We start from the raw sequence: 22965 nt of genomic DNA on the forward strand, positions 1-22965 counted from the left end.
ATTGCATGTATATGTTAAAAGCCAAAAAAAATAGGCCAAAATAGGATAGAGCATTGAGAAAGTACATGTTATTGCTCTTATTGTCGCCAAAAGTGGGATCATATTCCACCTCTTGTTTATTTGTCACAAGATGCTTTCCAAAGATTTAGGTTGATTTAGTTGGGTATGCATAGATGGAACCTTAGGCTATCCAGCTTGATTAGAATCAGATGGGCAAACATATTTTCACCTTTGGACCAGCTACAAAATAGCATAAAATGCGAAAGCGTAACCAAACGAAAAAAATAAAAGATAAAATATCGATTTAGATATGGTGCAATTTCAAAATCCATAATACAGTAATATTTATAGTGGATGATCTTATCTTATAAAAATATAAAAGCTTATGAGCTAACTGTGGGTCTAATAAACAGTTATTATGCTGGGTATGATAAGGTGAGCAACTAATCGCTAGCACAAAGGTATGGAACGCTCGCAATCTGCTCATGGCCACAAAGGTATGGGACTCCGACAACTCAATTCTAGCCGTTAGTCCAAAAGATCATCAGCACCACTTTGGCCAATTAAAGTATCTTTAGATTAGTGTTCGATGGCAGCAAAATCTACAATATCAAAAGTCAAATTATGTACCTAAACTTTCTAAAAGCATACCTTCCGCACATAATATTTGATCTATGTGCTCTTTTATTGAAATTAGGTAACTTTTTGAGATGTATCTATCCTAAAGAATTGACTCACACAATGTTTGGGGGAATAATATCATGTTTAAGCCTCCAAATAGGTTGGTCAAAGTGAAGCTTCCTTGATAGGAAAAATCTTGACCAAGTAATTATTCTCATTGAAAGACTCAGACTGAGTAGGTTGAATGAAAAGATTCCTCTCCCCAATTGATTGAACCATGGAGGCATGGACCATCAATGACTAATCAAGTGTTGGTTATAAAAGATGCATGTAAGTGGAGATTGTTGAAGAAAATGGGGCATGGTGGCGAGAAGTCGACGAAGAACTATCTTGATTTCTAGATTCATTAAGCACCACAAATGCCAATTCGATTTCATTGTCTACATGCTGTTGAAAAAGGGTAACATCCCAGCTTTCGGATTCATGGGGGACAAAGGTTACTAGTCTGTAGGTATCATGGAGGACCATGCCTGGGCTGCATTTTAAATTTGGGTTTGGAATGTTAGGTTGGGTAGGGCTAAGCCACTTAGATTTTAGTTGTTTAGTTGGTTGTGCCCTTTCATGTTCTTGGACTTTTTGAGGTATTTGAACTCTCCTGTACTTATTTTCTTTTCCTTCCTCCCTCTTTATTTTTATCAAATCTATTTTGTGTCCATTTTTATATTTAATGAAACCTCACGCTTTTTGCTCAAAATATGATAAGATGACTAAGCCCTAAGATTCAACGTACAACTTTGATAGTAAAATCAAATTCATTTGTTCCACAGCTTTTTCTCTCTTACTGCAAGTAATTAGAAGCATGTCTTCACATTGGAAGTACTTCAAAGGTCTTCAGTTATTGCCAGAATAGTGCGCTATGTGAACCAATCAAATAATCCGAAAAGTTTATACCGATAAAGAAAGAGTCAACAATGTATATATGGGATCACTTAAACATATGAGCTTTGAAACCATATTAATTAATTAAATGGTCCCAAAAGCTTAAGTTGATAGCGCAAGAGTCAATAATATATATAACATGCTCAACATTCCACACATGCAATGCTCATCACCTTATATATATAAACCAAGAATAAGATTAAGAAAAAGACAATTACTATAAAAATGCCACAATTTTTCGAAAGAGTAAAAAAATACATGTGATACAACTCTACCTGGGTGTTTTAAAAGAAAAGTGGGAAAAAAAATTAAAGTGGAGTCCACTGAATAGGTGAAGTTCAACCCTCAAATATTGGCATTATAACTAGAGAGGTAATGTAGAACACAGAAAATAAAAAGCACAGCGGCATCGTTTAAACCTTGAAAGCAGATCCTGATTTGATTGAGTGATTTCTTCAAGCCCCTGGCAGCCCATATGCAGCTAAACCTTAATTAAAAGAAAAGGGGAGAGCTCGGTGTATTATAGATCTCATTAAGTATTGGAAGGATTAAATTTAATTAGAAAAAATATCTAATTAAAGGATCAGGAATTTATTCCGTAGCATATTCTTGGTTATTCTTTGGCATATTCTTGTTATTCCCTATCTGTATTTGGGTCTACATATTTGTATTTATAGGTCTTTGTACACACTTTTGATTAAGAAAGAAGAAATAATATCTCCTTCGCTTTTTCATCATGGTATCAGAGCATCCGGGTTCTGATCCATTCTTTCTTCCTTCTCCTTCTTAAAAAAAAAAAAAAAAAAAAAAAAAAATCTTTTTCCCTCCGCCCACCTCTGCCCTCTTCTTCATTATTTTTTTCCTCTCTTCACAGCAAAATTCCGGCCGAAAGTCACCATTCTTCCCGGTCGCCACCGCAGCCATCGCAGTCCTCCGTCTCACCGGCCGCCTCCGTCGAGCCACTTCTTCCCGTCGAAGCCCCTTCTTCCCGGTCGAAGCCCTCCGCCTCCGTCGAGCCACTTCTTCCCGTCGAGCCCCTTCTTCCCGGTCGAAGCCCTCTTTTTCTTCCCGGCCGAAACCCCTTCGCCGGCATCCACCGAGTCCATCCGAGCCTCTTCTTCCCGGTCGAAATCCTTTCAAACCTTCCGCATCCACCGAGTCCATCCGCAGCCATCGCCACTGCAAACCTCTTCTTCCCGGCCGAAACCCCTTCCTCCACCTCCCGGCCAACCTCTTCCTCTTCCTCCTCCTCGTCTCCCACCTCTGCTTTGGCGTGCCCGACCCCCTTCCTTCCCGGCCGAAACCCCTTCTCTGGTATCAAACCCGGCGTTGGCGACCTCTGCTTTGGTATCAAACCCTTCTCTGCTTTGGCGACCTCTGCTGCTTCCAAACCCGGCGTTGTGCATTCCTCTTCTTCCTCCTCCAGCCCCCGAAGGCATCGCCGGTGACGGCAGCAATCCCGTGCTTCACGGGATACATAATCGGTAAAAGCCACATTTACCACAGCTTCCTTTTTTAACCCTTTATTCTATTTCATTTACAAAAAAAAAAAAAAAAAAATGGAGAACTTTTATGCCTAGATACTTAAGAAGCCTGTATCTACAGTATGTCCGGTGATTCGTGTGTCTGGTGATTCATTGATAGTGTGTCAGTGAGGTTATTATTTTTGTTTGTATGGCCAATCCGATTACTATGCAAGATCTTGAAGGTCTGCTGGATCGGCTTATTACAGTTGCCACTCGATCAGGGGGTTCGTCAAGAGATAGTGGATTGCTGAATGCTCTTCAAGTGGCTGTAAAACTTGATGGCCCAACGACATATTTACAATGGGAGAGGAGCACTCGTCTACTTGTACAAGGGCGAGGCTTGGAGGGATATCTCACCGGCACAAAGAAGAAACCTGTTAATAATGAGCAGGATATGGCCCAATGGAGAATGGAGAACTCTGTTGTTCTAGCATTTCTTCTAAATACCATGACATCAAATGTGGCAAGAAGTGTGCAACTGCTGGAGACTGCACAGGAAGTCTGGGAGACGGTGGCCCAAATGTTCTCACAGAAACAGAATTCTGCTCAAGCATTTGAGATCCGTTCTCAATTACGTCAGCTTCGTCAGGGAGATTTATCTATTACTGAATATGCCACCGAGTTGAAACGTCTTTGGTCCGAAGCTGATCATTATAGAACTTTTGCTCCACAATGCTCCATCGATGTTGATGGATTTCAGAAATATTTAGAAGAAGAACGGGTCCAGGACTTTCTATATGGTCTGAATCCGAAATATGAATCTGTCAGAGTTCAGCTCCTCGCCAGAGATATTTTACCTAGTTTAGGTCAAGTTTTCTCTACTGTTTTAAGCGAGGAGACACGGCGACGAGTGACTTCTGACTCCAATAGTTCTATAAGATCAGCCCTTACCGTACAGCCACAGCAAGTAGGTGAGAAGGTATGTTTTCATTGTAAAAAGCCTGGGCACACTAAGGCATTTTGCTGGGATCTCCATGGCCGCCCAAATCAGCCTGGGCGTGGTAGTCGAGGCCGTGGTGGTCGTCGTAGTGGTGGAAGAACTGGAGGACAGAATCATGTTCGTGGATCTGCCCAAGCCAATCTCTCTGAAGAGACCGAGGGTGCTATACACAGCTTATCTACAGAGGAGTATTAGACCTTCCGACGAATGATGGAAAAGTATGAATCATCTTCTAACACCACACCTTCTACTCTGGAACAGTCTAGCCACCAGGACGAATATCGTGATTCTTCCCTTTTTGCACACTCAGGTACTTCATATAAGTCACATGCATTTACTTGTGAGACATCCAACTCCTGGGTAATAGACTCAGGAGCATCCAGTCACATGACAGGGGTACCTAATAGTTTTATTTCATATTCACCATGTTCAGGACATGACAAGGTCAGAATAGCTGATGGATCTTTTACCTCTATTTCAGGAAAAGGATCCATTGACTGTACTCCTAACTTAAGATTATCATCAGTATTGCATGTTCCATCCTTTCCTACAAATTTACTCTCTATCAGCTCTGTTACTAGAGATTTGAATTGCTCTGTCACTTTTTGGCCTTCACATTGTCTATTTCAGGAGCAGAAAATGGGGAAGATACTTGGGGGTGGTAGAATGCACAATGGACTCTATTATCTATCAACTGATGAGAAAAGTATGAGCTCTTCTTTGACGGGGTATGCATTGTCTGCTGAAGGTGCCACTTCAAAACTTATGTTACATCATCGTAGGCTAGGTCACATTCCTTTTTCTATTCTTAGTCGTTTATTTCCATCTTTATCAACTAAATGCAATAAAATTTTGTTAGTTTGTGATCATTGTGAATTGGCTAAACACACCAGAGCAGTATTTCCTATATCTGAAATTAGAAGTTCTCAACCTTTTGCTTTAATTCACTCTGATGTATGGGGACCATGTAGTATCAATACTCTCAAGGGCCATAGGTGGTTTGTTACCTTCATTGATTGTTTTAGTCGAGTAACTTGGGTCTATTTATTGAAGGACAAAACGGGAGTTTTAAACTGTTTTAAAGAGTTTCATAAATTTGTAGGGACTCAGTTTGGTGTTGAAATTAAAATTTTACGTTCTGACAATGGCACAGAATACATTAATCAGGAGTTCCGTGCGTATCTTCAAACTCACGGAATTCTTCATCAAACCACTTGTGTTGATACTCCTGCTCAAAATGGAGTTGCCGAAAGAAAAAATCGGCACCTATTGGAAGTAGCCCGATCCTTACTTTTTACCATGCAAGTTCCTAAATTCTTGTGGGGTGAGGCTGTCTTGACCGCGGCTTACTTGATCAATCGTATGCCTCTAAGAACTCTCGGGTTTAAGTCCCCCATACAATGTTTGAAAGGGTCTACTGATTATGTAGTCATTCCTAGGGTCTTTGGATGTGTTTGTTTTGCTCGTGATCATAGACCTTCAGTAGGAAAACTAGATCCACGAGCATTAAAATGTGTCTTTGTCGGTTACCCTGCTACTCAAAAGGGATACAAGTGCTATTATCCTCCTGAGCGACGAATGCTTGTTACTATGGATGTTACTTTTCGAGAAACTGAAGCTTATTATGGAAGTCGTCTATCTGATAATAAGACACCAGAATTATTTCTTCCGGGTGACTTTCTATACACACCAAATTCTGGTGCCCAGGGGGAGTATCCTAGTATTGAGAATGATGTTCAGAGGGAGCCTAGTATTGAAGAGTCCAGTGTGCATTCACCACCAATTGCCCAGGTATCTCCACCGCTTGAAGCTTCTTCTCTAGAGTCTCCTAATGGTAACAATATTTCTACTACTTCTTCCATTTCTAATCTTGATATTCCTATTGCAAAACGGAAGGGTACTCGCTCAATTGTTCCTCCCGCTCGTTACCGTTATGATATCACTAATTATGTTTCATATAAGAATGTGTCTCCATCTTATCAAAGCTTTATAGCTGCATTAGACTCTGTCTGTATTCCTAGTACCTGGCAAAAGGCTATGGCAGAACCTAAGTGGAAGGAAGCAATGTTAGAAGAGATGACTGCTTTATCCAAAAATCAGACGTGGGATCTGGTCACTCTGCCAGCTGGGAAGCATCCTGTAGGGTGTAAATGGGTGTACACTATAAAGCAGACTCCAGAAGGCAAGGTGGAAAGATACAAAGCTCGGCTAGTAGCAAAGGGATACACTCAAATATATGGTGTAGACTATGATGAAACCTTTGCTCCAGTGGCCAAGATGAACTCTGTTCGAACACTTATATCATGTGCTGCTAATTTTGGTTGGGAATTACATCAGTTAGATGTAAAGAATGCATTTCTTCATGGAAATCTTCAGGAGGAAGTATACATGCAGATACCACCAGGATTTGAGACTAGAGCAACAGTTGGAAAAGTCTGTAAGCTAAAGCGCTCACTTTATGGTCTTAAACAGTCTCCTCGAACCTGGTTTGATCGATTCAGTCGGACTGTAAAAGGAATGGGATATAGACAGAGTAATGCAGATGATACTCTATTCTATAGACATCTCAAGGGAAAGAAAACTATACTGTTGGTTTATGTTGATGATATTGTAATAACAGGAGATGACCATCATGAGATTAAACAACTCAAAGGAAAACTAAAGCAAGCATTTGAAGTAAAAGATCTGGGTCCACTAAGATATTTTTTGGGCATAGAAGTTGGACGATCATCCAAAGGTATTTTTCTGTCACAACGAAAGTATGTACTAGATTTGCTTTCTGAGACTGGGATGTTGGGGTGTAAACCTGCTACTACTCCAATAAATCAGAATCATCGAACAGTGACAGATGGTGGAACTCCTGTTGATCGAGAAAGGTATCAACGGTTAGTTGGAAGGCTGATATATCTTTCACATACAAGACCCGACATAGCCTATGCTGTCAGTGTCATCAGTCAATACATGCATGATCCACGAGAATCACACATGGAGAGAGCTTTCAGAGTATTACGCTATCTGAAAGGATGTCCTGGTCGTGGTTTGTTGTTCTCCCAACACAACACATTCCAGGTTGAGGGATTTACTGATGCAGATTGGGCTGGATCATTGGATGATAGGCGATCTACTTCGGGGTATTGTACATATGTAGGGGATAATTTAGTTACCTGGAGAAGCAAGAAACAGTCAGTGGTGGCTAGATCATCAGCAGAAGCTGAATATAGAGCAATGGCTCTAGGCATATGTGAACTTCTTTGGCTTCAGAAACTGCTTCAGGAATTACAATTTCTAAACAAATTTTCTCTTCGGTTATATTGTGACAACAAAGCAGCGATTGAGATTGTAAGCAATCCGATACAGCATGATCGTACCAAACACATCGAGATTGACCGTCATTTTATCAAAGAAAAGATTAATCAGGGCCAGATCTGCATTACCTATATTCGGTCCTCTGATCAGGTGGCAGACATTCTAACCAAAGGGCTTAGCTCATTGTCCTTTTCTGGATTGACTGACAAGATGGGGCTTCGAGATATCTTCGCCTCATCTTGAGGGGGAGTATTGAAAGGATTAAGCTTAATTGGAAAAAATATCTAATTAAAGGACCAGGGATTTATTCCGTAGCATATTCTTGGTTATTCTTTGGCATATTCTTGTTATTCCCTATCTGTATTTGGGTTTACATATTTGTATTTATAGGTCTTTGTACACACTTTTGATTAAGAAAGAAGAAATAATATCTCCTTCTCTTTTTCATCATTAAGTCTGATAATGAGATGAGGTTGATGTATCATTGAAAGTTAACAGCTCACAGAAGTTTAATTGCTGGATCTATCAAATAGATTTAGCCTATCTTTTAGTGCTTCTTGAACTCGAATGCCCATTTCAGATGCTATATGTTGTGGCCAAGAGCTCATGACTTAGCACATAATATATTGTCCGCTCTGATTTATGAGCCTCATGATTTATCTTTCATAAAGCACCTTATGTAGTTCCTTTCTATATAAGACAGAGTTTCTCTTGACTCACAACTAATATGGAACTGATAATGCACTCCCTTCTACACTATAACATAACCTTCCAGTCAAGGAGTGTATATGGACAGGAGGTTCTCTTCTCATTTTTACCACAGACTGTGTACGGACGGGAGAAGCTCCATAGTTGTGGAACGGTCCCCTACCTGACGCATCACTATTGCAGCCAAAGATTCATGACTTGATATATGAGATATTGTCTGCTCTAACCCATGGGCCTCACAATTTTGCCCTTTAAAAAGCATTTCACATGGAAAGGATGGTCTCTTCCTATATGAGCTAAAGTCCTCTTTGATTTACAACTAACGTAAAACTAATGATGCCTTCCCTTCTACACCACAATACTATATGAGATTAATATACATTTGTTCCTGCTTTTAAGCTAGATGCATGTTGTGCCGGTGAAGTTAGGAGAATAAGCATAGGAGAATGACTTGTGGCCGTTGCTTTCGAGAAATGACTTAAGAGAATCAAACGTGCTACACAGTCCACCATCCAGGGTATCAAATCCCTCCTTTATCTCTCAATTTCACTATCAAGAAACCAATGTATTCCCCAAGTTTGCATGGAAGGTCATATCAAAAATATTCTCATAGGGAGTTCACATATGCATTGTCCTAAATATAAGAATATCATGAACCCAGGCAATATGGTGCAGGTAGGTCTCTCTTCCTTTCTCTAAAAAAAAAAAAAGACTCACATTTTACATAGTTCATAATTATTTTCGATCAATGATTAGTGTTTCATACATGAATATTCTTGTTTCTGAAGACACACAAGTATGCATGTCCTAAACACAGTTTTGCCAGCCAGAGACTAAAACCAATCAGACCATCAAAATCAAGGGCTGGGAAAAGAATTTTTGTCATTGCATCCTAAGTTCTAATTCTTATACTTAGAAGTGGCGACAACAAATTTCTTGACGATCAGTGTAGATCATATGTATAAGTAATCTGTCCTCGGTAGCATGTTGTGTTCTTGATCAATGACAACCTGCTGCATTATTAACATAGCATACTATAATACAGCTGTAGTATTCTTGTTGCTTTGATTAAAATAAAATGGCAGTAAAAATTAATTCTAATCTTTTGAGAGGTAATATTGCACACTGATTTTGATTTGTGAAGAGATGTATACCATATTCTAGAGTAAGTCCTAAAATGAATAGTCATAAGTTTTTGGACTGTCAAACAGACAACAACTTGGACGCTACTCCTGGAGAGAATTATCATATTGCTCGTTTATTGTATTGCAAGACCAGAACTAAGAAAGTTTGAACTCAAAGAACACAGATTTTTTAACAGTATTCCTTCTAGGATCGTAGAGAATTCGCCGATACAATTTAAGATTTTAGTCCAATTGAAATCTGATGTGATAACTAGGCATTAACAATATTCTTCTATCGTCAAGGATGAAATCATGTTGGTACACTTGCAAATCCTAGTATACAAACTTCCATCCCACAAACGGAGAAATAACTTCATTATAATTCTGAGCAAGCACCATCAGCTCTCAAGCATGCATTGTCTGACTTCAGTTAGAAAAATTATCGACTTGTAAATGGACCATTTCTACTTCAGTTAGAGAAGTTCATATTGGGAAGGGGGTCATATAACTCTTCATGCACTACTCCAAGCATTAACTGCATTCAGATGTCCAGATTGAGGGATGCTGGAGCCTGTTTGATTGATTGCTTCAGTCCAATTCCAAGTACAAAGTTCTGAAGGAATGACAGAGCAACTCAAGTTACATTTGGAACACCTGCTGAGTCCCACACATATATTTCGATGACTCAAGGCTGATTTCCTTCTTCTTCTTCTTCTTTTTTGTTCTGATACTATTCGACCGTCCCAAGTCAGAGAAAACAGTTTAAATTAAGTCCATACGAGAATTATGATAACAACAATATCCAGCGCTCACCCCTCCCTTCTCTGGAGATAGGAGGAGTGCAGAGTCAAGTTAAATACCAAGACAAGATAGAAGCTTAACCCCTCACCCATATCTACAACCACAAATCTTCAAAATAACACCCAAAAAACCAGATGTCAAATTATCTGCCATGAGGGTAGGGAGGCCCAACTGGAGGAGGGTGCAGAGTGGTGTCATTCCATCAGACATGATGATGCTGCAGCTCCATTCTGTCAGACATGATGGTGCTGCAGCTGCAAAAGCCGGGAGTATGCCCCATCAGCCCGGGCCACCAGCTCCGAGTGGCTCCCTTGCTCCACAATACGCCCATCCTGCACCACTGCAATGGAGTCCACCCCTCGAATTGTGGAGAGGCGGTGCGCCACGAGGATGGTCGTCCGCCCCCTCATCAACCGCTCCAAAGCCTCCTGCAGAACACATTCTGATTCCGCATCCAATGCGCTCGTTGCCTCATCCAAAAGCAGCACCGCTGGATCCTTGAGAACTGCCCTTGCGATAGCAATCCTCTGCTTCTGGCCGCCTGATAGCTGCACCCCTCTCTCACCCACTGCTGTCTTGTACCCCTCAGGCAGTGCACTCACAAATCCATGCACATTGGCAGCCCGTGCCGCCTCAATCACCTCCTCCTCAGTCGCCCCATCCTTTCCATAGGCAATGTTCTCAAAAATGCTCGCAGCAAAGAGCGCAGGCTCCTGCTGCACAAGTCCAATTTTGAGTCTCAAGGACTTCAAGTTCAGCCTCCGGATGTCTTTGCCATCTATCATGACCTTCCCTGCAGTGGGATCATAGAACCGCTCGATGAGGCCAATGACAGTACTCTTCCCAGATCCGCTAGCCCCAACAAGAGCTTGGCTCTGGCCAGCACGGATTCTTAGGTTGAAGTCTTTGAAAATGGGCACATCAGGCCGAGATGGATAAGCAAAATCAACATGCCTCAGCTCAATCTCACCACGAATGGATTCAACGGGCTCAGCTTCAGGATCATCAGGGTCAATGCGGGTTGCCCGGTTGAGGATAGAGAAGACAGAGCGAATGGACTCACCACCTCGGATGATCTCTGGTGCAAGGCTGACTGTCTCAGCGACGGAGTTGGCAGTGATGACAAGGACAACAAAGACCTTGATGACCTTGGAGAAGGTGGAAGCACCAGTGCGGACAAGATGAGCACCATACCAGAGGATGAGAGCCTCTGAGGAATAGAGGGAAAGCTGGGACACACCGAAGAGAAGGCCAGATGTCTGGCTCCGACGGAGACTGCGACGCTGGGGAACTCGAAGCTCATGGTGAAAGAGTGAGAGGATCTTATCTTGTGCGTTGAAGGCTGCCACAGTGCGGATGTTGCTCACACCCTCCCCAGCAATCATGCTTGTCTTTGCATGGGCTTTTGCCGTGTCCCCTGCAAACCCCTTCAGTGAGAGTTGCTGGCAAAATCAAGAGAAATAACTGTCAGGATCCATAGAGGATGCAAGCAATGGCACAACCTCATCCTTCTGTAATAATTCAATTGGGAGAAAATAAATGTAATTCAGGAGAAAAAAATGTGGCCACATTGCAGAACTTTGGGAAAAACAAAGATAATTAATCATGTTTTGAGTTCCAAAATTAATCTTGAATTAAAAACCAAACAGCAGTGAACACTGGCACTACGACAACAATAGATAATTATTACCACGTAACTATAGGTGTCTCACGAGTAAGGAACAACTCATAAACAACATCAACAATGTGAGAATTACGAAATAATTTGCAACTAATTTGATTTTAGCATTGGAGTATCATTTAGCTAATAAAGAGTAGGACAATATTTATTTTAGCATTGGAATATCATTTAGCTAATAAAGAGTAGGACAATATTTGGAGAATTCTACAACAATATAGTTTGAATACCAAATGCTGAAGCCTAGCTTGGGGATTAATCTCAAAAATGCTCAGTGATAATTAAATATCACTTGGGGGAAGTGTCTCACTTCCTCCATTTTCACTCAATAAGAAAAAAAGAGAAAAAAATATCAAACAAGATTTTAATGCATCTGCATCTATATTTAAGCCAAAACATGTAGATCGTATTTCTAATAATCCAATGGACAATTAAGATATTTCTGAACTTCCCAGCATGGCATATTTCATAAAGAGGCCATCTGCACGAAGAACAGATGCATCATTTTTTTTTTTTGTACGAAGTGTTGCAGTCTTCCATGCAAGGTTGGTGGAAGGAATCTGTTTTTCTTTTTTTAACCTTCGAATAAAGAGCATTAAAGGAAGCAACGGCGCAAAAAAGCAACCAAGGGCTCCAGCATTTATCTTCCATACACAGGGAATGGGGTGACTCAAGATGATCAAATGACGAAAAACTAAGGGGCTTAAGCTCACCAGTGGGGGTACGGAATCACTCTCCCCGTGAGAATCCAAAGGAGGCAGAAAAGTTTTTTAAAAAGGCGAAGTTCAGAAAGCATCACGAGCAAGAGCATCTCTCCATATCAGCATGCGTTTTTTTATGCGGTAAGGAAAGGTTCAGAGCAGGCTAACTTTTGGATCAGAAAACAGTGAGTACTTCCTACTTTTTCTATAACTTTTTACCACTCTCAAACAAAACGATTGAAGGATGGCAGAGCACTGCTATCGAGTGGCTCCAAATTTCCTGCAACTGCAAGCAGACATGTGTACAAAGAACCTCGAGATATACATGTACAGCATATATGAAAACAGGTTAATAAATGCTGGGGAGCTTTCTACGCACTCTTGTATTTATTATATCATTTTTATATATAAGTCAAAGAGAGCAGCTTCTTGCCATAAATTAAAGAAGAGCTAACAGCAGCTGCCAGGAAGCACATGCGCTACGGTATCTTTTGGCAGTATCAACTGTACAATGTGTCGATGCTTTCTTTATTATTTCACCAATAACTCCCTTGTCTTCTGCTCTTTAAAATAGTGAGGGTTATTGGATTCCGGGAAAGGGCACAGATTGCCAGTATCCAACCCACGAGATTGAATACAAGCATATCAAACGAGAATGATCTGTAAGCCTATCTCCAACTCATTTACAATATTCCCATAAAGACAGCATGTATATATCTCAGTAAAGAAAATGAACCACCTCGAGGTTCCCTATGAAATTCCCAAACCAATAGGTCAGTCAAATAAGCATACTTTAGGCATTTCAAATTATTTCGGCTATAGTTTCCAGCTAGGAAGGTGTATCAGTAGTCATTAGAAAAATAGAGAAGAGAGTAGACTACCTGCGCAAAGTTAGCAAGGACGAGAAGAGGAAAGGTGGCAAGAATAAGAAGAGCAACCCGCCATTCAACAATGAAGCCAACTATAAAGGATGTAAGGAGAGAAGTCATGTTCTGCAGGATAACTGAGATCCTCTCGGCGATTGCAGATTTCACATCAGCTGCATCTGTAGCCAGGCGGGCGGCAAGAAGGCTGGAATTGTTCTCATCCTCGTCAAACCAGCCCACTTCATTCCTTAGAATTGCTGCATAAAAAATGTAGTACTTCGATCATGTTTTACCTTGGTAATCAACTCGAGAAGAAAGCAGAATCAAAATCCAGCCTACCAGCAAGCATCATCCTCCTCACCCTGGTGGTGAGATTTTCCCCCATGATGCTGAAGAAGTAATGCTGTACCAGATAAGCAACGACAGCATAAAGCCCTGTGCCGATGTATATGAACACATACTCTCTTGTCTTCCTCTCCATTGCATTTGGGTCCCTATAGTAGAACACTTCAATCATATTGCTCATCACAATTGCAAAAGTTGGGCCTATGAACCCAGACAGTACAGATCCAACGGCACCCAAGATACTGTAAGGCCACTCTGGTGCATTTAGCTTCAGGAGCTTAAAAAAGTAACCTCGTGGTGCCGGATACTTGCGATCATTATCTGCATTAGAAACCATCTCTATTCGGCCATCCGCTCCAGTGCTGTACTGATAGCTCAAGTTTCTCAAACTCCCAGACCGAAGGCTTAGAGATTTAGTGGAAAGTGAATGGCTCAGGCGTGAAGACCGGGATCTGCGAGTGGATGGAGCACCAAAGTCCCTGTTTCTTGCCATCTCCTGGAACCGAATAAGAGAGGCATAGGCTCCTGAGCTGCCCTTCGCAAGAAGCTCTTCATGAGTCCCCGTCTCAACAACTTGACCTTGCTGTATCACAGCTATCATATCAACATTCTTTATAGTGGAGAGCCGGTGTGCAACAACTACAGTTGTTCTCCCAACCATGAGGCGGTCTAGGGCTTCTTGAACAATGCTCTCAGAACCAGCATCCAGGGCACTGGTGGCTTCATCAAGGAGGAGGATCTTCGGGTTCTTTAGCATGGCACGAGCAATAGCAATTCGCTGTTTCTGGCCACCAGATAGCTGTACTCCTCGTTCTCCTGCCTGGATTTGATATAAATTTGTATTTAGATGGGAAAAATGAAAAAAATGTCTCTCTTCAAATTACAAAGAAAGATAGCACAAGAAATTTAACAACCAGCAATGATTCTAAAGGAAATAGCTGCAAATTATTTGAATGCTAAGAATTCGGTTTGACAATGATTTCAAAATATGGTTTATGTTGTACTTCCAACACACTGTTGCATTGTCCTGTATAGAAAATAAAAATTCCTAATGGCTTTGCAAGGAAGTTACTCATCGATCTTGTGGAAATTAAAAGGGCAAACAGCTTTTACCAAAGTAGATGCTTGCAAGGTTCCCTTCGTTCCACTTGTCAGATGGACATAAATTTTGCAGCAATGGCAAGTGAACATAACACAAAATACTGACAGGGATCATCTTGCAATCTGAGCTTTCGGATCAAGACCAACTTAAATTATTAAAAAACATGATAATAGGATTAGGTCTCATGCACAAAAAAAAAAAAGGAGAGAGAGAGAGAGAGAGAGAGAAGCAAAACCTATATGAAGCATATGATCAGGATCTATAATACACTTCATGCAAAAGGAGTTTAAGCAAAGATAAAAGTTAGCAAAGTGCAAAATCAATGAACATTAGTTTCAGGTAGTGGTTTTGGATAGACTACTATGGCAGAAAAAAATACACGTTGGCAAACAACTCTAGGCATAGGATCCTTACTTACAGTTATTATCCTTATAGTCATTATACTAAGTAGCTAATCTTGATAAAGAGCACCAACTCACCTGGGTGTCGTACCCATTCGGAAGAAGAGAAATGAAGCTATGAGCATTAGCTGCCGATGCAGCAGCTTCAACTTCAGCAATTGTGGCATCAGGCTTTCCATATAGTATGTTCTCAAGTATGGTTGTTGCAAAAAGTGCAGGTTCTTGGTTCACCAAACCAATTTGCTCTCTCAGCCATTTCAGTTGTAATGTCTTTATATCCACATTATCTAGCAGAACCTGCCCTGCAACAGCAATGCAAGGAAAGAATTACTTCAAGGCAGGCTAACATAAGTGACTAATTCCATATAGATGCCTGGTGATTAAGGTCTAAATTACCCTGGTTAGGATCATAAAACCTTTCAATCAGAGCCACAACAGTACTCTTCCCAGACCCACTACCTCCGACAACTGCAGCTGTCTTCCCAGCAGGAAAGAAAAGAGAGAAATCTCGGAAAATAATGACATCAGGTCTTGATGGGTAGCTAAAAGTAACATCTTTGAACTCTATGTTTCCATGGACCTCAGCCAAACATTTCCCATCGGAGGAGTCTTGAGTAATAGATGGTTTTTGCCTAATGATCTCCATCAGCTTGTATCCAGCAATCTTCCCTTTGCTAAAGGCTCCAAGATTTGAAAATGCTTGGCCTAGACTCCTGCATAAACATACATGCAAAACGAAACGACATGCATTAGTTTTGTATGATGACATAATTAATACCAACAAAATTCTGTTAGTGATACTTGCTGGTAATGCTCAACAAATGAACCTAGCAAACTATGAAACATATAACTAATAAGTAACCAAATTGATGATAGTGAAATCCCGCAATTCTCTTCCTTCAACTATGAATCGCTGCCCATAGCAATGATGCTATGAAAGTGAAATAAATTCTATACACAATTTAATCATAAAAAGCTGACAATTAAAGTGTAGGAACTCACATCCCACCAACAATCGCAGAAAATATGGCTGTAAAAGCTTTTCCACCATCAGTCTGTCCATTTCTGATGAAAACGCCAGCATACCAGAACACCAAGGCCCATGACATGCATGCAATCCCATATGTGCACCCAATTCCCAAACCTTTTGCCATCCCTGCTTTGTACCCAAGCTTCAGCGTGTTCTGAATTGCTTCTGAGTAGGAAGTGAGGGCTTTGCTCTCTCCAACAAATGAATATACAGTTCTCACTTGCGCAATTGCCTAAGCAAAGTTGTCAAAAGAAGGATTCAAAACAACAATGTGATAAAATCCAGAACTCAGATGCCACCTAAAATTATTAGCAACCAAAAAGCAGAAAGGCACATCGGATAACAACAATATGCATGACAATCATAAACAACATGAATGTGGCATCTAAACAACAGGTGCTAGGCTCCTAGCTAATTAGAACTTCTAAACTAGTACAATTTCTGACTCCATCAATTATAATCCAACATAAATAATTCCTTGGGACGGGAAAAAAATTATTTAAGAGGTGAGTCATGTCCAGAATAAGCAAGAAAATGCTTTTAGTTTGACATACAATTTACTCATCATGAGGATACACTGTTCCCTTCTATGAGAGAAGAGTGTCTACTGTTCCTTAACGAAGTTATACCATTTAAAGAGCAAACAGGTATGGGATCCTACAATTCTGACACTACTTTAATATTGCACTGTGACACAACAGTTAGGCAATCTGCAAAGCATTGTACAAGAAAATGTTTAAGCACGCAGCATGTTATTTTTCCCTATTTTCTGGTTCTTTTTTTATATTTCGAACTAATTACATTGTCTAATGTCGTATTCAAGAGCCATCATGGACTAGTTAGATATCTATCATAATGATGGCTAACAACTGAACAAATTAGACCATTCATCCAAAAAGATAGCTACCAATTCGACGACCCATACATCATGCATTTGCGCAGCGACTACATGATCACAAGCAGACAACCACAAAGCAGCCGTAACCTCAGGGCAATCCACCACCCTCCACATAGATCAGCCAAAATGCACCTAACCCACCTCTCGCCGCAAGGGGCCCACGACCTTCATGCGTCGACTGAAGGTGACCATACATAGAATAACATGACAGACCCACTCTAATCAACACTGGGACATGGGGCCATTGCCGGGCAGAATCAACGGCTAGATTCAGAAAAGATGTTTGCTACCAGAATCATAGCGATTAAATACAATTTAAGCATCAATGGAAGTGGGGATGGAGGTACGTACAGTCCAGCATTATCTTTTTGGACTTCATAAGATATGAATAATTTTGGTTTCAACTATAGTACCAATCGGAGAAGCAACAAAAGAAACAATCGCTATCAAGTGTTAACGCCATCAAGAAAAGGCCTTGTAGCATTGATACACACGTCTACATCCACGAGGCCACGACAACGACCCGCCCTGCCTCTCCTAATTCGGCCACTGTATCTTATAAAGCCCATCAAATATTTCCCAATTTTTAAAGCATGGTAAAAGTTAGAAGCTTTTGGATATATGGTCACCACGTGGTGATTGTTAGTTGATTACCTGCTCTGCGATGATCCCGGCATTGGCATAGGATTCCCGGCCCTTGGAGGTGAGGCCGGTGAGAGTATAGGCGTAGAGGCCGCCGGCGAAGGCGATGCCAGGGATCACAGCCACGCTGAGGAGCGCTAGCCTCCAGGCGGAGATGAAACCCACCACGAGCCCCGCCAGGAACGTCGAGAGGTAGTGGATAAAGTTACCGACCTGTTACAGTCACCACATAGCCTCAGTTTAGCTGACGAGTATGAGAGTGTGCTAACGTGAGCCGGGGGAGGTGAGTGCAGTCGAAGGGGTGAGGTTACCTTCTCACTGATGGCGTCCTGGACCAGCAGGGTGTCGGTGGAGACGCTGAAGACTATGTCCCCCGTCCGGGCGTCGGTGTCGAAGAATCCGACGTCTTGTTTCAGAACTGCTTCCAGGTACCGCCGTCGAAGCGTACCCACCTGCCTTTCTCCGGTGTACATCCAGCAGGCGATCTCTGTTCGTTGAATAAACAAAACACAGTGAGCTCACTGGAGAGTGATCGGATCTCCCAGCGAAGCCTAAAGCCAAACGGCGACAGACGTCATCGAGAAATCCTAAACGATGACCGTGTGGTAAGTTTAACGGCGGTCAAGGATCAAAGGCCGAATAAATCGGGATTAATTAGGGAATAAAACTGCGCGACGTTTTGGTTCCCAGGCCAGGAAGTAAGGTGACAGCGACTGCGGAAAGAGACGGGAGGAAAAGAGAGGAGGACGCTACCATCCGGACGGGCGTATACAAATTTCTATGCGGGCGCATAAGCCGGGAAGGTCCACTTCGTCCGCTGGCAACCTGAGAAGCGACGCGCTCACGTGGGGCGTCGCTGGACCGCCGAGATCGTTGTCCGCAAAGAAATTTGTATGCGGTCAAGCCGGAAGACAACGTCCATAGCAGTTGACGGACGGCCGGAGAAGGGAAGACTTGAGGGGGGGAAAAAAAAAAGCAGCCCTTTCCACGTCTTACCCCACTGCCGGTGTACCGATCCAAATCAATAATAACCGTAATAATAATTTAAAATAATTTAGGAGGGAAATAAAAAGAGAGGCAAAAAAAAAAAAACTCACCGGCATACGAGGACAAGCACACAACGAGCCCGAGATAGACAAAGTAGAGAGCATACTGAAAAATAATAGCAATAAATCATTTTTGAAATAATAAACAAAATAGAGAAAATATGGAGAGATCTAAAGAGGAAGGAGGGGGCAGAGAGAGAGAGAGAGAGGCAGGCGGTGACCGGACCTTGGAGACCTCGTTGGTCATCTTGCCGAGATCCGCCTGGTTCTTGCCGAAGCCATTGACGAGATCGCCAAATAGTAGGAAGAAAACCGGCATCGCCGATCCGTGGACCACCGCACCAAGACTTCCCGCCGCCATGAGAGCCAGATCGTAGCGGTCCGCGAAAGTGAACAGCTCGTAGAACGCCACGCTCTGCTCCTGCCTCTTCTTCTCCCCCTCCCCCATCCCCGTTTTCCCCTCCCCCGCCTCCGCCATTCCCTCCCCCCTCCCCCAACCCAACCGCAGATCCCACGGGAACCCTCCCCAACGCGCAGCAGTCGCCCTCTACGCTGCAAAAGCCCGGATCGGAGCGCCACCTTCCGCCATGAGAGCAAGGTCCCAAGCTTTCTTCCTCTAAACTCTCTCACTTTCTCTCTCCAGAATGCTATTTAGACTAGTAAATGTGTCGGCTTTTCAGTAGGAGAGTCCGAGACGAGACTTCGCTTTGAATGAAAGAAGACCAGAGTGGGCGAGAGGACTGAGATATAGGGGCTTGAGGTATCCCATCACTCGAGGTGAGAGTATCTCCGACATAACGGGAGTTGTTAGCTGCCGGGGTGACGAAGGAACGGGGACAGTGTGGAGGGTGGTGACGGTTTGGTCTTGTGACGGAGGTGATAGGAAGCGAGAGACGGTGGAATTGAAATAGGGTAGGGGAAACTAACCGGGGTTTGACGGAATCTACTTGGGCTCGGAAATGGAAATGACGGAAATGGGAAAGTGCGGAGAAGGTTTTCCGGAGTAGTTTCGTAAATGGAAATCCGGTTCGCGAACTCAGGAAGTGGACCCAGTTGTGCACCCTCGAAGTGGACCTGCTTGGGTGGAAATAATGACCCTTCTTATTCGGTCAAATTTTTGACTGGAAATTCTTGAGGGAAAAATACGGGATGCTGCTTGAAGATGTATGCAGCCGAAAGTTCATGCGGTGATGAAAAGCATTTGTAACTGAAGACCAGTCACGATAAAGGTAGAACTTTTGATATCATTTGGTCATGCAGTGACATAAAGTAAAGTATATATTGATAATTTTTAAGAACTTTTTATTTTATATCTACGGCCTTTAAGCTTAAAGTTCATGTTAACGATTGTTGTAACAAGTTTTCATATAAAGATGATTATTATTGGTCAATAGTTTATTACGTAGCTTCGGTGCTTAATAATAACCATAATTTTATATGTTTTAATGTTTATCAGTAATTTAAGTTCAAACTGTTATCCTAGCTAAAAACAAATATTGTCGGACCCCCAAAAAAAAAATTTTGATGGGCAGAAATATGAGAAAATAATGCTTTTTTGAGATTTTTCTTTTTGACAATTATGATAATATCATAAAGTTTAGTATTTTATCCTAAAATAATCCAAGTACATATCAAAAATAAGTAAATAATAGTTTTTCTTAAAAGAAATCCAGTATATAGCAATAAGTATTAATCATTAGCGCATGCCAAAGATTGAGATTGAAATGCTTGATGAATATTTGCGTTGTATAATATAAAAATTTTATTATATATTATAGATATAGTAAATATATGGTCAATGTAGTAGATGTACACCTTTTTTTTCCTAAAATATGGTATTTATAAGTAATAATCAATTACGCAAACAAAAGAGTTACTTCTTAAATATAGAAAATATGTAATACATACAATAAATGTACTTTTTTCTTTAGTAGTATTTAAATGTAATCTTCGATGGCGCATATTTCATTATGTATTTTAGATATAGTAGACATATCATGGAATTCATAAATATCTTCAAATGAAAAATATAATAAACCCTAAAAAAAGATTTGAACTTCTAATCTTATCATCAAATATGGAATAAAGAGAGACCAAGGAAGGAAAAACAAGCAATAAGAACATGTTTGGTTGATGGAAAATGGAGGAAAGAAGAAGCAATTTCTGAAAAGTAAAGAGGGGGCTTTTTGTTTGATTGAAATTTTAAGAGGAGATAATGGAAAAAGCTTTTCTTATAAGAAGTCGGTTATCAGATCTAATAAAAAGTGAAAACTTATGAGGAATGTGGATTTTGGCACTTTTTATGAGATGAAAAATGATAGTACTTTTTTTTTTCCAAAATATTCTGTTGAGATCAACGATCAAGATTTTTCAAAATATCAATGAATGATTAAAATGAAATATTGAATAGTGATATAATATTATATTAGTATTATCCTAATATTTATTTGAATATAATATTAATATCAATATCAATATTATAACATTTATTATATTTTAATATTTATACTTATAATATATTTATTAATATTAATATGATATTTATATTAATATATTGATATTTATATTAATATAATATTATATTTATATCTATATTAATAAATTTATTGTATTAAATATTAATATTATATTAATATAATATTAATATATATTAGTATTATATTAATGTAATAAATTATTATAATTTTATATTATATTATATTATATTATATTTATATTAATATTATATTTATATAAAATTTAGGAGTAAAAATGTATGATTTTATATCTATTAAGGATATAATAGATATTTTATATAGCATTCTCAAGAAAATAGATGCTCAACCAAATATAAACTATTTTATAATAAATTATTTTTTCATGATCAATTAAATATATTAAAATTTTATTTTTTAAAAATAATTTTTTTAAAAAAAATTACAAATCAAATGAGTTTTAGGAGAAAAGATCGGGAAAAGATGTATAATTATATCTGCCTTACACGTCGCAGAAGATCATGACATACACCAAGGATATACAGTATAAGTGGATGTGGTGGACATTTAGGCCATGACAGGGGCAATCTATAAAGGTGCAGGAAGACGGTGTACATTATTTAGGTCTGGCTACCATTAAAGAATATATTGCCCCTCGGAACTCGAGGGACCCGAGAAAGCTTTTCACGAGGCAATTCCAGGAGACGCGGCGACTTATTTATTCGGACGGCCCACGGGAACCAAATTTTGGGACCAACAAGTGGCCGGTCAGAGCAATTAGGTATCATGAGATATATTTTCTGAACAATTTGGAGAAATGACTGGGACCCACGAGTTGGACGGTTGGCAGGGATGGGACCAGATCAGGGGCGCGAGTATCTCAGCTGTCCTCTGCGATAGAAACTGAGACAGCATCATCGAGGGTATATGGGCGAGGAACTTACATGATACTTTCATTGGTTGTGGCAGTCCCGTGAACTTAATTTTTTTTATTTAATAAATTATTTTTTAGATAATGATAATGATAATTATAATGGAAAGAATTTATTTTGAAGATAACTACCATAATTTTTTTAATACGAATTTATCTAATAAAATGGAAACTAGATATCCTCGACCTAGAAGATAATAGAATATCAAGTGATGAGTTATGATAGCCTTGTGAACATAATTTTTTATTCAATAAATTAATTATTTTTTATATTTTCATAATGACAATGATAATTATAATGGAAATGATTTATTTTGAGATATTTATCATAATTTTTTTTAATGTAAAGTTATCTAAAAAAATAGAAAACTAGATATTTTCAATCCAGAAGAGAATAGAATGCCAAATGGTAAGTTATGATAGTCTCATATACTTAATCTTTTATTCAATAAATCAATTATTTTTTTGCCTTCTATAATGATGGCAATTATAATGGGAATGATTTATTTTAGAGATACCTATCATAAATTTTTTTTGAGACAAATGTATGTAATAAATTTAGAAACTAGATATTCTCAACCTAGAAGAGAATAGAACACAAAGTGGTAAGTTGTGATAGCCTCATAAGCTTAATTTTCATTCAATAAACCAATTATGTTATTTTTTATACTTTTATAATGATAATGGCAATTATAATGGAAAGAATTTATATTTTTTGAGAATATCTATCAATTTTTTGAGGGCAAACATATCTAATAAAATGATAGCTTCGTGAACTTAATTCTTCATTCAATAAATCAATTATGTTTATTTAATTTTATAATGACCATAGAAATTATAATAGAAAGGGTTTATTTAAGAGATATCTATCACAATCTTTTTTTTT

At 39.9% G+C, this 22965-nt stretch overlaps 2 protein-coding genes across 2 annotated transcripts; one reads left to right on the top strand and one right to left on the bottom strand.

Moving 5' to 3' along the window:
* Positions 1–3534: 3534 nt before the first annotated feature.
* On the top strand, positions 3535–4221 carry LOC140853078 (uncharacterized). The gene has a single exon (XM_073247182.1). It carries the CDS (start codon positions 3535–3537, stop codon positions 4219–4221), a length of 687 nt encoding a protein of 228 aa, XP_073103283.1.
* Positions 4222–9915: 5694 nt separating this feature from the next.
* LOC105056548 (ABC transporter B family member 19) lies at positions 9916–19351 on the bottom strand. The gene is made up of 10 exons (XM_010938770.4): positions 18901–19351; positions 18726–18780; positions 17940–18115; positions 17641–17841; positions 16061–16320; positions 15455–15771; positions 15137–15360; positions 13550–14375; positions 13226–13467; positions 9916–11407 (listed from the first exon to the last, which is right to left on the bottom strand). The coding sequence occupies exons 1-10, from the start codon at positions 19150–19152 to the stop codon at positions 10199–10201; spliced, it is 3762 nt and encodes a 1253-aa protein (XP_010937072.1). The 5' UTR covers positions 19153–19351; the 3' UTR covers positions 9916–10198.
* Between the last annotated feature and the right edge of the window lie 3614 nt (positions 19352–22965).

This window comes from Elaeis guineensis, chromosome 13, assembly GCF_000442705.2.
Source record: "Elaeis guineensis isolate ETL-2024a chromosome 13, EG11, whole genome shotgun sequence".
Classification (NCBI taxonomy): domain Eukaryota; kingdom Viridiplantae; phylum Streptophyta; class Magnoliopsida; order Arecales; family Arecaceae; genus Elaeis; species Elaeis guineensis.

Bases quoted from the DNA above. Each gene is read 5' to 3' on its own strand.
- LOC140853078 (XM_073247182.1), top strand. From the start codon at position 3,535: ATGACATCAAATGTGGCAAGAAGTGTGCAACTGCTGGAGACTGCACAG.
- LOC105056548 (XM_010938770.4), bottom strand. From the start codon at position 19,152: ATGGCGGAGGCGGGGGAGGGGAAAACGGGGATGGGGGAGGGGGAGAAG. The intron at 17,842-17,939 runs GTAACCTCACCC...TGACTGTAACAG, and splicing joins AGGACGCCATCAGTGAGAAG to GTCGGTAACTTTATCCACTA. The intron at 16,321-17,640 runs GTAATCAACTAA...AACTTTGCTTAG, and splicing joins CCGGGATCATCGCAGAGCAG to GCAATTGCGCAAGTGAGAAC.